At 39.1% G+C, this 22,635-nt stretch overlaps 1 protein-coding gene across 3 annotated transcripts in view; it reads left to right on the forward strand.

The window, feature by feature from the left end:
• The window catches only part of sema4c (sema domain, immunoglobulin domain (Ig), transmembrane domain (TM) and short cytoplasmic domain, (semaphorin) 4C), a 73,435-nt gene that overhangs the window by 19,978 nt on the left and 30,822 nt on the right, over positions 1–22,635 (forward strand). The window contains exons 2-3 of one of the 3 annotated variants that reach the window (XM_026931290.3): positions 4,282–4,336; positions 20,255–20,921. In XM_026931290.3, coding sequence (XP_026787091.2) covers positions 20,819–20,921 — 103 coding nt within the window. In that variant the 5' untranslated portion in view covers positions 4,282–4,336; positions 20,255–20,818. Of the gene's footprint in view, positions 1–4,281; positions 4,337–12,542; positions 12,881–20,254; positions 20,922–22,635 lie in introns of those variants that run through there. The other 2 variants (XM_053228852.1, XM_053228851.1) reach the window with 2 other exon arrangements.

The following is a 22,635-nucleotide window of genomic DNA, read 5'->3' on the forward strand; positions in this document are numbered from 1 at the left end:
GTTTATTATTATTTAATGTATCTAGGAATTTTTATTGTTCTTATATTTTCAAATCAATAAAATCATAGTATTGCTTTGTTTTAATATTAAATACGGTTATATTCCTATGATAGCTCAAACTATGATAGTTTTCATTGTAAGACAATTTTACAAGAAATTTTGCGGCAAACAAAAACAAAATGACTACAAATATATTTATATACGCTGAACAACGTAAAAGGTAATGCTAGTTTAGGAATAAAATTTTTAAGTTTTTATACTGCCTATAGCCAATAAACTGCAGGTTATCTTAGCATTTCCTTCTAATTTATTTATTTTAATGTTGTACATGTTGTATTTTATTTTCTGCCTAGTTTTACATCAGCTAAGCCAAAAATCCATGTTAGTAGATTTTTTCCTTGATAGTTGTACTTGCTAAAAAGTTTAAATGAATAAGTTATGACTTTTAGCTATGTTAAGATGATATCATTTGGTGCAAACTTTTACATTTTGTGTGGTTTGTAAACATTTGATGTAGTTTTTAATGTAATTTAAATGTTAGTGTAGCGTAGTGAATCTTATTGCATGTATTTTCCAAATGATACAAATCAGGAGATTTCAGGTTACTGTATGTAATAATTCCACCATTTTGTTCAGCAGATGGTGTTTTTTTGCCAACACACATTTTCTCAACCTCTTTTTTTTTTCAAGGGCTAAAAATCAAAGGTCAGCGCTAACAGCACACTCTCTCAGAGGTCACGACCTCATGAATAATTGGCCGCACTCCGAAGGTCAGAGGGCGGAGTAGGAGTGCTTCCACTCACAAAGGCAACACACACCCCCGCGTTTCCGCGGCGACCCACGATGCCACTGTACTCTGGACACAATGATAAAGGGCTTCGGTCAATGCTTTTTCACTTTAGACACCCACTGAGGCTTTCTTCGGCCCAAACTGGCACACAGCACTTCGAACAGAAGCTTTATACCTGAGTAAAATCAATAGAGCCGAATGTGGAAAGTTCTTGTACACCTCCGTATGATAAGCTTTCCTTTAATTTGGATGCTTACTTCTAAATATCTCTGTGTTTATAAGCAAATTTCCAGAAAGAAAATGCAAATCATTGCATTTTTTTTGCTTAACTTCTGTTACGTTGAATATTCTAGAGAGGAAGTAAGGAGATGATGTCATCAAACAAGTGTCAGTGAAACATTCGCTTTAATAAGTAACCGTCGCATCATCGAGAAAACATAGATAGAAAAATAGTCTCTAGAAGAGAGAATATTATAATGTTGCACTATGATAGCTAGCAGCAAGAAGTAAGAAGAATAAGATCTAATATCTGTTGAACCAGATGTAAGACAACGTGACAACATGTAATAGCTAGTTAATCATCGAAATAGTTGTTAATGTGCAAAATAACGTAAACAAATGTAGCTTTATTATACATACTTACAATGTAAATGAAGGATAAAGTGTTGCTAGTGTAGCTAATTGGATAATTACTAGTTAGTGTGCCAAATCCTAATAAATAAATGTAGCTCTTTTGTATCTAATTATAATCTAAATCAAAAAGTCAAAGTGTAGCTAGCTAGCTAATCGAACAGTATGCTGGATAATAAACATATTCATGATTTGAGAGTAGCAATCTGGAAAATACTTGCTATGTCATAATTTTTTATCCAAAAATCTTTTTCTATCACAGTTAATCACAATGTTTACACAGAAGGGAAAAAGTCTGAGATGGTTCTTTAATAAAATTTGAAAAAAAAAAAAAGCTCAGATTGAAAGTAATCACATTGATGACCCAAAAAAGAAATAAAAGTGTCGGATCAGCGACAGCGAAACAGAAAATGTGCCTCGGCAGAATCTGATTAGCATAAGCAGCGGCTGCTAACAAATCATCAGTATTACGGAGGCATCGCCGTTTATTTGTACGTGTAATGGAAGGGGCGCTTTAATCCCGCCTGTGGCACGCGTGTGTGTGTGTGTTTCTTCGCAGGTCAGAAGGCTGGCTGATTGGTGTGAATATATTCACGGCTTTAATAGCGTCTCTGCGGTGGGAATTATCTGTTAAAGTGTGCCTTTTAAATGCCACACATGGCTTTTGCACATATTCATTTACTCATACATATTCATGAGCGCAGCAACCCAGCGTTCACGCCACCGAATGCTGATGTCATCCTCAATTTGTGTCTTCTGAGTTTGACATTAATAAGAAATGGTACTAGCCAAAAATATTTTTAATATATTCCTATATTGTTCTAATTTCTATTGATAATACACCTTCTATTTAATATTGACTACACATCCATAATCAATAATTCTGTGTATTTTAGAATTAGCTAGCTCACTTACTAAAAGAACTTTTAATCCACTTTTTTTTAGCAACAAGTTCGTGCTGTACCTGTAACAATGTTTACAGGAAGTAGGAACTTCTAGATTTAATGAAAATAGGAACTAAAAGTTCCGTGTCGCTTGCCCCTGTTGCCGGAATCACTGCTTCGAGTCGGGATTGGTCAGGAAATTACATGAAGCAGAAGCAAAAACAAAACAAAGTATAGTCCATATCAGATATTTTCTGATATCAGGATACTTGAGAGTGTCATGACGCTTGTATCACACCGATATAACAGCGAGGTCATGTGGAAATCCAAACACATCTCCGTTTTATTTAACTTCATAATTCCACCCTCCATCAATAGACTAGCACTATCAATAGACTGTTGCTATGGTTACATCTTGGAGGGCGTTATGTAGATTTGTTCTTGTTACTTTCAAAAAAGTATTCGTTTAATTCAAATTGTTAGTTTAATTGCGATAGCAGACTATAAATACAGGAGTAGCAGAAACTCTGTGATTGTAGATTGATGTCATGGTTGCGTTCCAACACGGGGTACGTGGTATCAGGAATGTGGATGTAGAATTGTGGAAAAATTTTTGATTGGACCTACATTAATGTCCTGATACAAGAAAATAAAAGACAACTGCCAGCTAATCAGAAAAGACAAGGCGGTTTTTGTGGTTTAATAGTAACGAATCTTTTGCTGGCTAGTGAAAACGTCTAGTCTCTCTGTAGACATGTGCGTACTGTTTTACTCTTCGTAGGTCCTCACTAAACAACAAAACCTGAAAATGTGTAACTTTGCTGCTTAATGTTAGTAAAAATCTATGATTTTTTTCAAGCTATTTTGTGGTCTTAAGTAAAAGTTTTAATTAATATAAGTGTGTTTTGTTCAGGTCCTCACAATGATAGAAAAACCTGAAAAAGTGAGACTTCGATGTTTATTATTAGTGCCTTTTACTTTACACATTTTCGTCTTGGTTACTGATGTTAAGGTTAGCGTTTTCTTTACAAGTAGCATAGCGTGATATATAGATACAGCAATACACAAGCTAATTGAAAAGGTTTGATGTAATATAAGTACCATAAGTGTGTGTTTTTTTATCCTTTTCAGCTTCCTGCAATGATAGATAAACCTGAAAAAGTATGACTTTCCTGATCTTTATTAGAAAAAAATGTTGTTTATTCAAAAAACTGTTTGTCCATTGAGGTTAGGCTTAGCATTTGGTTTACACTGAGAAATCCCATAAAGTTTTAAGGTGTTTATTCTATTCGGGTTCCTACAGTGATGGAAAAACCTGAAAAAGTGTAACTTTCCTTGTCTTTATTAGTTAAAAAAATGTTTTGCAGCGTCCCAATTCGCCTACTTATACTATGCACTAAAAGTATGTACTCACTTTGTGACGAAAAAGTACGTACTTTTGAGTGTGTAGTAAAAGAGTGTGCAAGTACCTACTTATAAACACGTCATGTAAGGGAAGAGAACGTTGTTGCCTAGTTACGCACTGTAAACAAACAAAACTTTGGTTAGCTCTTAAATGTTAAGCTCTTACACTTAAATACTGAAGACGCATCACCGACGTTACACACTTCCGCCATGTTTGCAGGTTGAATTCGGTGAAGCAGACAGTCGCAAAACTCCTCCCTCCCTCCCTCGCACAAGGAGTTGTGGGTAATATCAGCTAAAAAAGTGTCCACGGATCCGCACTTCGAAAATCTACCCGAAATAGTAGACCATCCGGGTGCCTTTGGGACTACAATTTGGGACACACTAATTCTAATCTCGGGTGTTATTTAGGACGGATAGTAGGCGAATTGGGACGCAGCATTTGTTTCTTTTGGTCAGTTTGTTTAGGATTAATGTTTGCCGTACATGTAGCAGGACACGATTTAGCTACAGCAATACACTGAGAAATCACGTAACGATTTCAAGTAACATGAATGTCTTTGTTCTCTGCAGGTCCCCACAATGTGTGAATATGACTGACTGAAAAAGTGTGGCTTTCTTTATCATTGTAAGTAAAAAAAAAAATCATTTTATATAAACTTTTGTTGGTCCTTTTGGTGATTGAGATAAGGGTTAGCAATTCTTTACATGTAGTTTAGCGTGATTTAGCGGCAGAAATACATAAAGATATAAAGTAATACAAATGTGTTTGTTCTCTTCGGGTCCCTCTTCAGCATTTTGCTGGCCCTCATTAGGGGAAAAAAAAGTCTTTTGTGTACACAAAGATAGTAATAATTCAAGTGTAAGTGTGTGTGTGTGTGTGTGTGTGTGTGTGTGTGTGAGTAAAAAGTTGAACTCAAGGACACAAACTGTGCAGGTGTTTTTTAAATTCTAGCTCTTCATCTCCCCAACCCCCCTCCACATCCCCGCTCTGACCTGACGTCTGTTTGGATTTGAAATGATAGAGTGTCTGTGTGTGTGTGTGTGTGTGTTTCCTCACAGGCTGTGGTTTTGGACGGTCTTCTTATTTAGGAAACTCCACGTTAAGGCTAATAGAAAATGTGCCATTATGCATTTAAATCCCTCAGTGTGTGTGTGTGTGTGTGTGTGTGTGTGTGTGTGTGTGTGTGTGTGTGTGTGTGTATTTTCCTCTCGGTCATACAGCGGTAAAGTGATACTAGAAAAAGTGTGTATGTGCTGTGATTTTCCAAAGCCACTGGGTCGTTTATTTTTTTTTGTGGATACAGAGTTTGAACTGAGAAGCCTGAAAAAATACACACACACACACACACAAACACACAAACACACACACACACACGGATCCCTTGGTTCAAGGCGGCGTTGAATTTAAATTATTTGATCGGCTATTTTCAAACACAATCATGCCTCCCCACTAAAAGTTGCTTTATCTAACTTTAACTAGCTTACTAGCAAACTTCGCTATGTTTTGGTAGTTGGCTAGCTTAGCGTAGCACTGCTAATTGATTATTTTGTATAATTAAATCAGTAGCTCATGCTAGGTGCTATCTTAAGATAAAAAAATTGTCACATGGTCACATTTTGCGATTAGCTAATCAATTTAGCATTATTCTACAAAATCAGGCTTTGTGTAATCATAGATGTATACTGAGGGTCAAACACTTTAGCAGACCAACACACACACACACACACACACACACACACACAGAGGGGTTAAACAGTTTAACAGGAACACACACACACACACACACACACACACACACACATGGTGTGTCTGATTACGGTCTGAATTGAGTTTGCAGTTCATTCAATTAAAGTAATCGGATCGGAGACATCAGAGTTCATTTCAGTAGCGCCTGTGTGCTACGTAGCATGGATGTGTGTGTGTATGTGTGTGTGTATGTGTGTGTGTGTGTGTGTGTGTGTGTGTGGCTGACTTACTTCTCCAGTACTACGTGGCAGTGCTGTTTTTCTTTCTGTGTCGGCGCCACACTGAGTGACACTCTTCATTTTAATGTCATTAAGTCTGAACTTGAAGTCTGCACACACACACACACACACACACACACACTCTTTCTGTCTCTCTCTTGCTCTGTCTTTCCTTAGCTAACCTTCAGGAAAACAGATCATGTATGGGACACTCTTAAGTGCCATCATACTTGACGTTTGTTTATTCAGCCACTGCTTGCTAGCTCCTTTAGCTCACCTCAACTAGCGACTGATATTTCTCTGTTGAACTAGACTGTTAGCTACCAAGTTATAACGTTAGCTGCGTAATCTAGCTACGTTTCATTATGTTAGCGAGTGAGTGTTAACTACAGAATCACACTACATTCAATTCAGGTTTCCTCAGTCGAGGCTAATTTGGTCCGCCATGTTTATCCGAATTTTCTTCCATGAAGAAAACATGAATTGCTCTCTTCAAATTCATCTAAAAGAAATGCTGCCTATCTTGGGCACTTCATTCTGATTGGGGCACAACTCAATTCATTTCAGCTCAATAGAGCTTTATTAGCATGAATGCTGCATCGCTGCTAATTAGCAATTAGCATAAATAAAATAATAAACAGATGCTAATCATAGTCAGAAGCAAAGACAGATTGAAAAACGTTGCTCATGAACTGCCCTCTCCGAGCAGGCGTATTGTATTGTCATTAAGTCTGCGGGTCTTAAGTGTGTGTGTGTGTGTGTGTGTGTGTGTGTGTGTGTGTGTGTGTGTGTGTGGTAATGTAATCTACACGCGCTGAATCATCAGCCAAGAGGGAGAGAGAGCAAGAAACTCTGCCTTTCTACTGATGCATGGATATGAGCACCTGTGTGTGTGTGTGTGTGTGTGTGTGTGTGTGAGAGAGAGAGAGAGAGAGAGAGAGAGAGAGAGAGAGAATGAGACAATTGAATTGAAACAGAGAGAAAAGAGACACTCATAGTGCTCATCTCTTGAAGTAGAACATTAACCTGATTGGAGGACGACCTCTCTCGCTCTTTCTCTCTCTTTCTCTCTCTCTCTCTTGACCACTTTGACCTTCTGGTGTGCATGTGTGTGTGTGTGTGTGTGCGTGTGAAACACCCCCACAAGAAGCCAAGAAGCTTTAATGTCAGAAAAAGAAAAGACCTTCCCAGACAGAGCAAAGCAGCTAGCATCATCATGCTGACAGAAACGCTAAAGAATTTTAGGATGGGAAAGACAAGAAAGATGAAAACAAGAAAAAGAAGAAGAAGAAGAGGAAGAAGAAATATGATACATCCTAATCCTCTAGCATAACTGTAGTCTAAATGTAATACCCATGTGTTAGTGTATTTAGTGTATCTAGCTTGGCACTAGCTAGCTATAAGCTAGCAGAAATTAACATTGTCATTTTAGCAATGATCAGACAAACAAAAGACACTTTGAAGTACAAGGTTTCAGTGTTAAACATAGCTAATTAAAGGTGCAGTCAGCCATGTGGGTAGACATTAGCTGAACCTAGCTGTTATAATAATAATAATAAAAAAAATGCAGGCCCTCCTTCAGTATTTCCTGCAAAGCCACACCCCCAAAACAAGGCATAACACCTTAACGCCATAAACTTCTTAATTGTCCTGATTATTGGATCAATTTTCCAAAAGTAACGTTCCTATATTGTCTTCAAACATCTGCTGGAATGTTATTACAATGTTGCTCACACAACGTTCCCACTTAGATTGGATTTACATTGTACGTTTTCTGTTCTGATTTAGCTGCGAAGAAAAATCGCACATCATAAAAGTGAGTCGTGAGTTGAGATCAGTGATCCTTGGAAGCAATACGATAGCAGCGAAGGCTAAACATAAAACAAATATGCTAATGGACAGAAAAATATCCTTATGACTCAAAGCTCATTTTGAATAAAGTTTTTGTTTATGCTACCTTTTTTTTTTTTTTTTTTTTTAACGTAAGCAGAACGTAGTAATTTTCTTTAATCTTAAGTCTATCGTTAGAGGATCTTCATCGTAAAATGTGACATGGATAACACACATCATCACACATTCTGTTACAGAATTCGGCCGAGATTTTATTGGGATCTCGTACATTTCGAAAAGTTATAATTTTGAAAGTTTTGCTGCAATCGCACAGTAAAAAATAACCAGTAACAAAAATCTCTACCCCCAGAAAACTTGACAGATTTGATGGTTCTTTGTACCACAAGTTCTTGCTAGCTAGGAATGTGTTTATCCACATCATTTGTTTCATTAAAGCTTCCGGAGTGTTCTGGTGTTAAAAAAAAGAAATCACTGACTGCATCTTTAAACCTAATTTAACTTATGTAGTGACAGCATGAGACGGAGGCGAAGCGAGACAATGCGAGAGGAGAGAAACAACAGAAAGAAAAAGCGAGTGTTTTTTTGGCGGCAGAGACGGGCACAGATGGAAAGAGTCTATGAGAAAATAGGAGAGGAGGAGTGGCGTAGCGAAGTCGGGCGAAGATTGCAGACGCTCGAGGAAACCCTGGAGGAGAAAGAGCGATTTCTGTCAGGAATTTGTTTCCTTAGAGGACGAGTAGAAGGCAGCAGGAGGCTTGTGTTCCAATTGGAAGGTGTCTCCCTAAGTAGGCAGCATATTCGGAAACATTCCTGCGAGAGAAAGTTTCCGTGAAAGTTTAGCGCAAAATGGCGGACAAAACTGGTCAATACATATTTGTGTCTTTCCGTAGTTAAAAATAGCTGTCTAAACCTAGCTTATCCTGCTAGCTTATCACTTTATCTTGCTAGTTAAACACTAGATCTAGTTTGCTAGCTACGTTATTTAGCGAACAGCAGTCTAGATGAAAAACAGCTGTTGCTATAGTCCTGCTTTAATCTTGAGGTCATAGATATAGAAATATTGTTTAATCTTTAAAACTATAGGAAAACATTTGCTAAAACAAGTTAACTGTCATAAGCTAGCTAGCGAGGCAACAAAACGAGTATATTAGCTAAACATAAAAACCTTGCTAGCTAATATCTAGTTACTAAGGTATTAATTATACGTAGCTAGCTGGCTAGTGTTCCATTGTGGGTTATCACTGGATTAGCTAAACACGCATCGCTAAATAGCTAGCTAGATTAAGCGATAGATAGTTGTTAGCTGCTAACACCTAAAAAATTGAAGATTAAAGTAAAATATGATATAGATAAAAATGCGTATATGCAGAGACGCTCCATTTTAGTCCTTTTTGATGGAATTTTGAGGGAGTGAGGAAGAAAAAAGAAGAAAGAGATGGAGAGATAGAGAGAGATATGAAGTGATGAAATCAGCATTAAGCGATTGCGCTTGTGTATGTGTGTGTGTGTGTGGAGATAAAATAAACGTTGGATTGTGTGGCTCAGATTGTCTCTGATAACGATGTGAGGAAAACAAGACAAGTCACTACCACCTCCTCACTACACACACACACACACACACACACACACACACATACACACACACACACACACACACACACACACTTACACACACACACAAGAGAAAAAAGGTTCCCTGTCTTCTCCCAGCTCTGAAAAATAACCGCCGGCAATTTCTCTGTCTCTCTGTCGTTTTCTTCCTTTCTTCCTCTAACAATGTTGCACTCTCTGACTCACTCTTTTTGTGTCTCACTTTTTTGTGTCTCACTTTCTGTCTCACTCTTTTTCTGTCTCACTCTCTAACTCGCTCTCCATCTCACTGCTTGTCTCACTCTGTGTCTCACTCTTTGTCTCGCTCTCTCTCTGTCTTGCTATCTCTCACTCTCTATCTCACTCTTTTTCCATCTCTTTCTCACTTTTTGTCGTTCTCACCCTCTATCTTACTCATTTTCTGCCTCACTATCTCACTCTCTTTTTGTCTCACTCTCTGCTTTAGTCTTTCTGTCTCACTCTCTGTCTGTCTCACTCTCTTTTTTCTTTCTTTTTTTCTCACTGTTTCTTACTCTCTCACTCAGTGTCTGTCTCACTCTGTCTCAGTTGATTTCTGTCTCACTCTCTGTCTGCCTCACTATATATCTATCTATCTATCTATCTATCTATCTATCTATCTATCACACTCTATTTCCTCCTCCTTTTAAGGCTGTATCACTCTGTCTGTCACACTCTTTCATTCTCACTCAGTCTATTTCACTCTCTGTTTTTCTCACTCTACCTCATTCTTTTCCTCCCTGTCTATCCAACTCTTATCTCCCTCTCTTTCCATCTCACTCTCTATCTATCTCTCTTTCTGTTTCACCCTCTGTCTCTCTCTCATTCTCTGTCTAGCTCACTCTCTCTCACTCACTCTCTCACTCTCTGTCTATCTCACTCTGTATCACTCTCTTTCTGTCTCACTGTCTATCTATTTTACTCTCTTACTGCCTCACTCTCTGTCTGTCTCACACTCTTTCTTTCTTTCCATGCCTGTCACATGCTTTTTCCTTTTCACTCAGTCTCACTCTTCTTCTCTCTGTCTATCCAGCACTGTCTGTCTCACCCTCTTTCTGTCTGTGTGTTTTTATTTGTGTGGGAAGGAAAAACACTGATATCAGCCTTCAGTCCCTCTTCGTGTTTCTCAGTATAATGTACAAACTATACATTACACTGTGTAGACGCTTATACAGCATAATAATTATATCCTTCTCCAAACCCAGCACACACACACACACACACACACACACACTTCCGATGGATGTTATTTAAACCTGATCTGCCCTTTTATTGCCATCCAATCCTCCCTCTGGATCACACTCCATATCCGCTATTGATCTCCCTTACCTTCTGGTAAATGTCTCTCTTTCTCTACGTCTGTCTCTCTCTCTCTCTCTCTCTCTCTCTCTCTCTCTGTGATGATGATGATGACGATGACGATGATGATGATGATGACGGCTCGACTAGACAGGAAATTCAATTGACTTAACGTTAACACAGTGTGTAACATAATCCACTCGTTTGATATTTAAGAGCAGGTAGAAGCTTGATGCCAAAAGTTTACTCTCACTTCCTTATGCTGGTGTTTACAGGCTAAAGTCGCTAACAAGTGAGGGAAGCTTATAGACGCCAGTTTAAGAATAATTCACTGGATCTATGATTGCTATGACAGTAGAGTACATTATAGTATATTGCTATAGTATAATGGCTCTTAAAGTAGACTAACACAACTAGATTATGTGCTAACAACATGAATTTCTTCACCCTTAGGAAAGTAAAGCAATGCGCAATGAAGTCAGAACAATGGGTAAAGGAAGTACATAAAAGGAATACAAAGGCAAGGTCAAGATTTTGAGCATGATAACCTGATTATAAGGAATTACATTACAATGCTCCTTCACCACTCAATATCTGTAGCTAATCTTCTTTAGTTTCACTCAAAAATGGCAGAATAAATAGTTAGCTTAGAGTAGCTGATGTATTGTTTACTCTTTTTAAAGGTTTAAAGTCGTATAGCTTGTCTAGTTCTTCAGAGATAATCTTTTAAATAGATTATTTCTAGTGTAAAACTGTCAGTGCATTCGTGTGAGCAGGCACAAGGAAAATTACCTGCTAGCTACTCAGTTAAACGCTTGTTAACGAGGATAAGAGAAATTGTTTTTTTTTCTTCTACTTTTTGATGTCTTGCTTAAATATTTTAGTTACGCCTAACCCAACTCCAAATTCCCCTGCAGTTGAGCGGATGCAAATTTGTGCATTCGAATGCATCCAGATAATTTTTTAAGTATTTTCAAGTTGATTAAACTTGCAATTTTTTTATAACAAACTATATATTTTACTACCAGGATCATTAGTGTAAAAACTGCAGATCTAAACTATCACACGTGCATCGAAAAACATAATTTGGCTTTTATGTACTAAATCATTTGTGTGCCAAGACTATAAGTACATAAACAACTTCATAAAATATGTCAACATCAGTCAATTAAATATCCCTATTCAAGTTTGACTTTTTTATTTTCTCTCACAGCCTCAGACATCCCGTATGTAAAATACGTGTTTGCGTAAATCGAGGCCAGATAGAAGGCGATGAGGTGTCTAAATACCTACAGGGTACAAATAAAGGAATCTGATTGGCTGAGGAGTGTGACAATCTGAAATGATATTCCCAAATTATATTGGAATTTATTTAAATGAAGGAAGGGTTAACGGGAAAGTGTAAAGGTTCTGATGGGCGGAGCTATCAGAAAATATAGCTCCGCCCATCAGAACCTTTACACTTTCCCGTTATAAATATAGCTGGCTAAAATGGAATGTTATTTGACTTTCGGTGGGCGGAGTCTGTGCAGAGAAGCAGGAAGAACAGGAAATGAAGGGAACCAAATGAAAATATGAGAATACTACAGATTAATTCATTTGTTATAATTATTTTGAGACTTGATGGGCCACCTGAGAAGTAAATGACTATTAAGTATTTCCCATGACAGTCCCAGAGTTCAGCTTCGCTTCTGCAGTGTGTGTGTGTGTGTGTGTGTGTGTGTGTGTGTGTGTGTGTGTGTGTGTGTGAGAGAGTGTGAGTGTGTGATTTGGTGTATTGCTCTTGTCTTACACTGTGTATATCTTCGTGGAGATTTGATATTTCATCACACGTTGTGCACTGGGGTGATAAAAATTGATTCGACTACCCCAACACACACACACACACACACACACACACATATATATATATATATATATATATATATATATATATATATATATATCATGGGAATGGAGAAAATGCTCTTGTGCTCCAAATGTGTTGAGTGGATTATTAAAAATTCCAAATTTGTCTTCATGTTGCTGTTTTCTCTTTTTTTTTTTTTTTTGCTCTTACAGTTTCTCGCAGCCTCTCTCTCTCCCTCTCTCTGTCTCTTCCTGCATCGATCAGCCTTCTGTGTGTGTGTGTGTGTGTGTGTGTGTGAAGGTGTGTTTCCCGTAATGTACAGCAGCAGCAGGTGTGCTCTGCGCCAGCTCAGCGTGACGCCCCATTAGCGCTCGGTCCACAGGATCGACGGAACAGCAGACGAGTGCAGAGAGGCGTCTACCTGCTCCTGCACTCCTCCTGTCTCCTCCTCTTCCCTCGCTCCACTTGCCCAGAAAACGAAGAAACAGGAGTGACCTTTTCCACCCCGTCACGCCAACACGACTCTTTGTTCGGCATTCAGACACAGCAGGGGAGAGAAAGAGAGAGAGAGGGAAAGAAGGATGGCGAGAGGGAGAGGTGATTAAACTCCTCAAAAGGCTCGCAGGAAGGAGGTTTTGACTAAAAACAAGTTGCAGAGACGCCAAACAAAGGCGTAGGTGGTGTGTGTGTGTGTATGGCAAGCTGTTTTATTATTTTACTTGGGTGACCAGATTAGACAAAATAACATTACATTTTGACTAGTAATAGTGACGTCACATTTGTAGGTTTGACTGTAGATGTCTATGATTAAATTATTACTGCCACTTTAGTTCTGAATAGTCAATATTTCAATTAGATATCTTAACTAAGGCCCGGTTAATACGTAGGCATTGGCGCGTATTTGTGTAGCGATGCAGAGAGGATTTATGGGTAAGCATGGAGCAAAGAGACGCTCTGATGCTTTCACTTGCTCTCCTTTCAGGTATATGTCGAGAGTTCTTGACATAATGGATTCCTCAATAAAAATATTGATTTTTTTTGTCAGTGCAGAAATAAAGAATCGTGTGTGTTGTGTGTCATCTCAGTGTGTGTGTGTGTGTGTGTGTGTGTGTGTGTGCGCGTGCGCGTGCACAAGTGGGGACGTGTTACCTCATACCTCACGCTACATGGGCAGTGCACACACCCATATACACACAAGTGATGTGTTCGTTTAAGCCTCATTAAAATAGCTGACAGCACAAGGTCAAGCAGAGAGAGAGAGAGAGAGAGAGAGAGAGAAAGAGAGATTTAGTGATAAAGCAAAAGAGAGAACAGATAGACAGATTTAAACAGAGAGAGAGAGAGAGACTCAATAGCGGAATGGATAATTAGACTGAGTGATCGATCTTTCATTAACCCTAGTTCTTTTTCTCATCACGATCACATCATAGATGATGGTGTGTGTGTGTGTGTGTGTGTGTGTGTGTGTGTGTCAGAGTAGATGATGGTGTGTGTGTGTGTGTCAGCGTGGATGACGGTATGTGTGTCACCGTGGATGATGATGTGTGTGTTCTGCACAGCTGATCAAACTCCTCTTGATGATCTGGCTTTCATCCCCTATCATTGGCTAATCAAACAGAACACAACTTGCCAACACACACACGCTTAACAGGCATGCACGAGCTGTCACCCTCCCACTCGTTCACACTCCCACTCCCAGCACCATCACACTTTCAGTGCAGACACACACACACACACACACACACACACAAACACATACATGCCAGCTGCGTGGTCTGTCACCATCAGCGCAGGCCAAACATTCTCCTTCCTCTCATAATAATGGCAGGCTTGGAGGTCAGAGAAGTGGGCGGAGTTTTATGTTAACATGGGAGGAGCTTCATGTTTATAGCAACAAAGTTAGAATTTGGCATCTAGGTGTTCGGAGAATCAGGAGTCCATATATGTGGAAATATAGGCAGGACTTTGAGTCTATATATGGACGTATAGACAAGATTTTGAGTCCAGATATGGAAACTTAGGTGGAAGTATAGCTGAAACCTTGAGTCAATATACTTCAGTGTAGGTGAGACTGTGTCCATATATGGAAATACAGGTGGGACTGGAGCCCATATATGGAAGTTGAAGTTGGACTAGAGTCCAGATATGGAAATATAGGAGGGATTTGAGTCCATATATGGAAGTATAGCTGAAATAAATGGATATATAGGTGAGATTATGTCCATACATGGATATATTGGTGGGACTTGAGTCTTACTCGGAAGTATAGGCAGGAATTTGAGTCCATATATTATAATATAGTCTCAGAGCTCATATATTGAGATGTAAACAGCTTCAATCGGTGTGTTTTGAAGACCATATATGGAAAATATGGGCGTGTCTTAGGAATCAAACATGGATTGAGTTTATATATGGAAATGTAGGTGAATGGAAATTTGAGCTCAAATATTACAGTCTTGGCTTATCTTATAGTTCACCTGTGGAAATCTGGGTGTGTCTCTGAGTTCTTGGATGGAATTGTGAGGGTGTCTGAGTCCATATATGGCAACATGGCTGTGTTTTGCATCCACTGTTGGGAATGTGGGTGTGTCTTTGATATCAGATGTGGAAATACTCAGGTATTTTCACAAATATTGTTAGTCCACTTGCTGACATGACAGGAGAAAATCTTATCTTATGGAATGTAATTTATTTTGCCTACTCATAGACATTGAATAGGGCGTATCTTTGGTTTCATACGCAGATACAAAGACACACCCACCAATCTGCATCTTGCAGGTGGGCCCTCTTAACCATTCCTCTTTTTTGTAATGTTATCTCTATGTGGGAGTGTTAGTAAATTGGGAAAAAGCACAGTAATGTGTGTGAATTTTTTGTTGTGACTTGTGTAATTCCTGCAGATATAAATAGTCAGACTGAATGCAAATGAGCAGCTCAGAGAACACTCTGTTCTCATGGTGCATATCTCTTTCTGAGATGATTTGATGCTAATCTTGAAATGTGGTCAACGATCTGATGTGCATGATGAATAAAAAAAGACTCGTTTAATTTAGCCAGTGATATAATATGTTACAATTTAGAGATGCTTCGATACAGTATAATGTATGATGCTTCTTTTACTGTAAGTGACAGGCACAGAAGCCTCGCCTTCTTAACCAAAGCAGATTTTTTTTACACCCTTACTCTGTTACTTCCTTATTTAGGCATAGAACAAAAGGAACTCGTTTATCTGCAAGAGAATGTTATTTAGCGCCTGCTGTCCTTCGTGTCTTGGCTCTGGTTTCCGTTTGGTCCGTTTCTGAGTCGGTTGGTGTCACATGGTGATTTGTTACCTGGTTTTGGGTGCTGTTTTGTAAAGGCTATCTAATGTGTAAGAAATTTGTCAAACGAATGAGAGTGGACATTGGACTAGAGTATTCAGATTGTCGTTTATTAGGTGCAGAAGATCAATATAGCATTGTATCATCACACTTGAATGAGAAAAAAGGAAAGTGGGAAAAATGAGACGTTGTTTTGCTGAGTGAGAATGTCCTTGATTGAAGACAAGCACACACACACACACACACACACACACACACACACACACATTTTTCTTATGCTTTAAAGCAATCTAAACAGACTTGAACAGAGCTGACACACTAGAATATGCCCAGAGAAAAGTCAGAAAACCTTAACAAGACAATCAGGGTTGGAAAGATATAATCAGTATTAAGCTCTCAATCCACCATCATGTTCTCTGTGTGTAAAATTACTACAGCCAGCTTAATCCACCATTATCCACCTGATTGTGAACTACATGCCGGATGATCCGATGTACTAGGGTTGAGCTGATGTGTTGAATAGATGTAAGTTGAGTTGTTGTGCTGTTGGGTTGAAATGATGAATCACTGAGCTGTTAAGTTGTGGAGTTGAGTTGTTTATTAGAGTTGGTGAGTAGAACTGTTGGGTTTTATAGCTGTTGAGTTAACTTGAGTCGAGTTGTCGAGTTGATGCGAGTTGAGTTGTTAACTGGATGTGAGCTGAGTTGTGTTCAGGTGAGTTGAGTTGTTGAGTTGATGTGAGTTGAGTTGTTGTGATGATGTGAGTTGAGTTGATGATGTGAGTTGAGTTGTTACGATGATGTGAGTTGAGTTGATGTGAGTTGAGTTCTTATGATGATGAGTTGATGTGAGTTGAGTTCTTATGATGATGTGAGTTGATGATGTGAGTTGAGTTGTTGTGATGATGAGTTGAGTTGTTATGATGTGAGTTGAGTTGATGTGAGTTGAGTTCTTATGATGATGAGTTGATGTGAGTTGAGTTCTTATGATGATGTGAGTTGATGATGTGAGTTGAGTTCTTATGATGATGAGTTGAGTTGTCATGATGTGAGTTGAGTTCTTATGATGATATGAGTTGATGATGTGAGTTGAGTTGTTATGATGATGAGTTGAGTTGTTATGATGATTTGAGTTGAGTTGATGTGAGTTGAGTTATGATGATGTGAGTTGATGTGAGTTGAGTTGTTGTGATGATGAGTTGAGTTGTTATGATGTGAGTTGAGTTCTTATGATGTGAGTTAATGTGAGTTGAGTTGTTATGATGATGAGTTGAGTTGTTATGATGATGTGAGTTGAGTGGATGTGAGTTGAGTTGCAATTGCACTATTTGTCTCACAATTACACTACTTGTCCATGTAGTACACAGTTATAGAAGGGATTTATTTATAATCGCACTATCCGTTATCACCTAGATGAGGATGGGTTCCCTTCTGAGTCTGGTTCCTCTCAAGGTTTCTTCCTCACATCTCAGGGAGTTTTTCCTCACCACCGTCGCCTCTGGCTTGCTCATTAGGGATACATTCACACGTTAACAATTTATTTTGATTTAATATAGTTTGAATGTATTTATTTCTGTAAACCTGCTTTGTGACAATGTCCACAAATAAAATGGAATTGAATTGAATTGAGTTGTTAGCTGGATGTGAGTTGAGCTGTTATGTTGATGTGGAGCGGTTGCGTTGTCACTGCGCTTAGTCAATGCGCTTAGTCAATGCGCTTAGTCAATATATAGTAAGTGCATTTTTTTTTATCATCCTGTGATTTTAGTGGAGAGATTTTACTGTAAAGTATGCTCAAAGCAAACGGACATGAAAATGGATTTTTTTTTTTTTTCGGTTTGAAATTTGAGTTTCTTGAATTAAAAAAAAGCAGCTGAGAACAATTCTTTATTGTTTGATTACTGGGGAAATAAAAGCAAGTTCTTGGTACTGCACTCACGCTGTTGCACCCTAGTGTAGCTCTCTAACTGTCCTCTGAGTGATGGCGTTCGGATGTTGACTAGCTTTCCATCTGTCTCCCGCTGGCCGCTGGGCTTTGTGTACTTCAGAGCAGGAAGGAGTGATGGGGGAAAGGAGGAGGGAAGGAGGGAAGAGAAGAGCTTTGAGCGTGAGACTGTTTTTGTTTGAAGACGTTTTTTTTTCCCACATCTGACCTTCATTTCATCTAATCTTCTTTCTCCTGCTTCACAACAACCCACTTGTTTATGAGCACCTGTGAGCTCTAGAGGGGTCGAAGGTAAGAGGTCGGAGGTCACGAGTTTCATTTGGCTAAGAGGAGGAGTAAAAGATCGATGACACTCTAGACATTTGAGACTGGTCATCGCTCGATACTTGACCTCTTCTTCTTCCTGGCATCTACGCAGACCGGAACAAACATGACCGCTTGTTTTCCTCAGGGAAAGACCAGGTCAAAACATTCTCTCCCTGATATACACACGCAAAGCACACACGCTCTTCCTTGGGGCATTCGCCCTCCGTCCCTCAACGTCGGCGAAACTAGCCAGCTGCCTTTGTCGGGATTGCAACATGATACACCGGCCCGCCTCGTCTCTAATTTGTAGGCAGTAATTAGCGCTTGAGTGAAAGTCCCCGTCCCAAAAGCAGCCGATGGAAAGGTCATCCAGCACCGAGCCTTTTTCCCCCTTGACGTCTTCCTCCGTTCGTGTGTGTGTGTGTGTTTTGCTGGAGATTTGGGACGAGGCCTTTTCAATCTCCTGTTCAGTTTGCACAGCTTTGCTCTCCACTCATTCCAGCCGTGATGGAAAAAAATATAACTGAAATGCATTTCAAATCAAATACGCTGTGCTGCAAAATGCATTCGCTAAAATAGATTCGAGGATATATTGTGTATATACCAAAGCCATTTTAGAATTTCCATTTCAGACGTGATCCGTGTTGTTAAAATGCAGAAATGGAGCGTTTTTCAATTTACATGTTAGCAAATGGACATTTAGGAAGTGCTATAAGTATTCAAGGATCAGTCAACAAGTAGTTTATCTCACCCAAAATCTATTTCAGAAATCTGTACCTGAATTGTTTTATACCTGCTTCAGATAACATCTTTAAGCTCCATAACTTTAAATGATTTTGTAAAATCGCAGTAAAAACCTCACAAATATAAATGCAATTTTTTCAATCTTTTAAGAGTCAGGGCCTAGGAATAGAGTAGTACCAAACTGCACAATGTGAAAAAACTGATTCTGGTTTTCCAACATAGCCACCATAAGCGTTACAGCGTTCAGCTATACGGACAAGTTTTGTTGTTCATTTGTATGACACCAGTGAAGAACTGGATATGATTTGAGATGGAGAGTTAAAGAAAGGTTTTTGGGTGAAGTAGATTTCTATTACTTGTTTGCTTTTGTTTACAACTGTATATTGTGATCATATAAAATATATAAAATATATATATATACACACACATACACACGCACACATCTTTCAAAACAAAAATTTTTGTTCATTAGGGATCTAAATGTAAATCCAGATTTCTGTAAAGCTGTTTTGTGACAATTTCAATTGTTGTACAAATAAATTAAAAATACACTTTACTTACCTATATATATATATATATATACATATTTTTCCCATGTTCAAAGGCGAAGCAAACACTAAAAACATTAACCACCTGAAGCTGTAGTAAATTCCAGTACAGACAACCCGTCTATTAGCAACAAGCAAGATTTACAGAAAATGATCATGAGCTGTGTACTGATTTTTTCCCACTTCTTTCTCCTTTCACCTCATTTGCTTGAAAAAAAAAAAAACAGAAATCAATGCGAGCTGCGAGTTTGTTGTTACTGAGGCCTGCATCTCAATTGTGGTAAATGGCAGAAGGAGCGCTTATCACTCAGCCAGACCTTTTTAAAAATATCACACTGATAAAACCACTTCAGGGATGACAGAAAGAGTTTCTTGTGGTTTTTTTTCTTCCTCTTTTTTTATATCTCACTGTAAAATGCTGTGTGACATTTAAGGCATGTTTAAAAGTCAATGGGTTTACTCTGTGTACTCTACACTTGAGCAATCGTTATCGCTCCCTTAATTTCCCTCGTTCTTTTAACAGAAACAAACAGGTGAGACGCAGTGATTAAGGTGGAATCATTATGGCTGAGTGTGCATTACGATCTCGCCCTCTCTCACCTCGCCTCTGGCCTAATAAGACGTTTTCGCAGTATGCAGCCATCCCAGTATAATTACAAGTCCATCTCTCATTTCTTCGCAGGTTGTCAGGGATGTTTGATGTATTTCTCCTATAAACGATGCTGAAGTGGGCCGTGTTGATGCTGCCGTGCGCTGACAGGCATTCATGGTTTAGCTGGTTCTCTGCCAAAACATTTCAATTGTTTTTTTTTGAGCTGCACACACTGTCATTAAATGGTCTCGACAGCAACCCCGCCTGCTACCACCCCACCCCGTCCCCCCCCATCTTTACTAAACAATGTTCCAGTCCAGCGCACAGCTAAATCACCGGTGTTAAATTAACACACAGAGTGCACATTTCAAAACAATGTAGTTCTCAAATGGAGGTGTTGATTTAACGCATCGTTTTGTTGCGTGGCCTGAAGGCAACAACGTGCCATGAGAACGTATGAGCACTTCCCAAAATTACTTTTGCTTACATATATTTTGTGTTTTTTTCCCCCATATAGGCTGACAGAGGTTGTTATCAACGTCTCCCACGGCTCATTGTCCAGTCTGAACCATCTCTTTGCACCAAGAACTCCATCAAACATCCAGTCACAGCCCCTGCTGTATGCTGAGAACTACTAGCCATCCAATCAGAACCACAACATCGAGTTGCCCAGTCAAAACCATTGGAGTGTACCAAGAACTGCTATTTCTCATTTGAGCCATCAATACCCAGATCCAGTCATCCAATCTGTACATGGAAAACCAACAGTGGTCCATTCAGAACCATTAAGAAGGAACTGTTGTATAAGGAGAACCATAGAACTGCTGTTGCTCCAATCAGAACCATTTCTACTCACCACAAAAAACTACTAGTTCTCCAATCCGAACTTCACTGATCACCAAGAACAACCAATCAGAACCATCGCTGTACACTAAGAAGTACCATTCCACCAATCAGAGCCAACATCTGGAACTATCAGTCATCTAATCAGGACCATCGTTGTCCAACTGGAACCAAAATAGTTATCAAATAAGAAGATTTTTCTGATTTATATCCAGTCATAAAAAGGATATCTGGAGAAATGGGTGGGGCTAAAGTCCTACTCGTGATGCTGGTGATTGGTCTGGAAAATGTGAACTGTGTGAACTGGAACCCAGTCCCGCGCAAGACCATCCGATATCACGGTGAGTGACATATAATCAGACTGTAAGAAAAAGATTAATCTGATATTCTATACACCATCACTGAGTATAAGACAGAATTAGACTGGAAACATTGGTACATATTTCTTTATAGACATATATTTTCTACATAACCATTAATTATAGAAATGTACAGTATTTAGTGCTATTCTGCAGTCATGCTGCTTAACTAAACATTTACTATTAATATTTTGGGATAATTGGTCATATTGCAATATTCAGCACTAAATTTTGCCACATCCATTAGGTATCAGTTACTTAGATGTTTGTGTATATGGCATGAACGTGTATGAGGTTGACTAACACCTTACTACTTTTTATGTAGAAGCAAATAACTTTGTTACAGATGATTAGTCCATTATAAGCAGTTTGGTGGGTTCGATATTTTAATTATTTTTTTTTACCCCTTGAGCACATTCCCCTATGCCCACCCACGTTCACAAAGCTCCGCCCCTAAAATGATTGGCAGTAGTTATGTCCAAATGTAAACAAGCATTCCAGACCTGGAGTCAGTGTTTCCGAATGGCTTAATCCATTGTTTTTTTAAATCATTTTCTACATATCTTCCAATGAATAAAGAAATTGACTATTTAAGTGATAGTATACTGTAGATATTGTGTCAAATACACGAGTGGAACTATCCAACCAGTTGGATCCAAGAATGTACTCGAGTGAAAGTCAGAAGGTTGCTCATTTTAAAGATACTCAAGGATTAAAACTTTTTTTTTTTTTTTAACTGATGCACAGCAGATGGTGTGAACCTTCTCTTACCAGTGAGCTACATTATCCTTGTTGCTCAAGTGCAAAACTAAAGAAGCGAACACATCTTTGGCCAAATTTTGCTTTGGTGAAAGCATAAAAGGTATATTTATTCAGAACCCACAATCTGATGATGGACAGGTTTGTTAGCGAGCAGCGGTACAGACGAACACACCCCTCAACCGGAGAGCTAGCGGGCTTCAGCTTCTTCAGCTCCATTGTGTCCTTCATCTCCTACCTGCTTTCTCTCTCTCTCTCTCTCTCTCTCTCTTTTGCTCTCTCGTTACCTTGTTTTTACCTCTCAGCCTTTTTCTTCGCTCAGCTCCCTCCTCCCTCTCTCGTTCTCAGGCCGATCGGGTTACTGCACGCCTTTACTGGCTCTGGCATAAAAGCACTCGCTTTTCTGCCCTCTCTCGCTCCTTCCCTTGCTTCATTTGTTCTCGTTTTCTCTCACTGTTCCAGTGTTCAGTTTTTTGTCTGCTTGTGTGTGTGTGTGTGTGTGTGTGTGTAGATGATATGGTTGTGGAAAGTGGAGAATCTCACTGGCAGGCAATAAGCAGTGCACTAAAACAACAGGTAGTGAACTAAAAGCATACTCATACACCCACCAGATTGCAGGTAGTCTGCAAACAATCTGTTGGATTAAACAACAAAGCAATCTCTAAAACACACACACACACACACACACACACACACACACACACACACACACTAGATGTAGAGATGGTGGGATGGTTTCTTAACACCATAAATGGAAGAGAAATGGCAAAACTGGGTAAGAGAGAGAAAAGAAAAATATATGGAGTGTGTGTTTAACTACTGTTCCAGGTTGTGTGTGTCCCAAACCACATAAACATGAACCCCGTGTGCACTATATGAAAGAGACAGACGGAACGCTGGAGTGTGTGTGTGTGTGTGTGTGTGTGTGTGTAGAGTG

The sequence above is a fragment of the Pangasianodon hypophthalmus genome, chromosome 24 (assembly GCF_027358585.1).
Source record: "Pangasianodon hypophthalmus isolate fPanHyp1 chromosome 24, fPanHyp1.pri, whole genome shotgun sequence".
NCBI classification, from domain to species: domain Eukaryota; kingdom Metazoa; phylum Chordata; class Actinopteri; order Siluriformes; family Pangasiidae; genus Pangasianodon; species Pangasianodon hypophthalmus.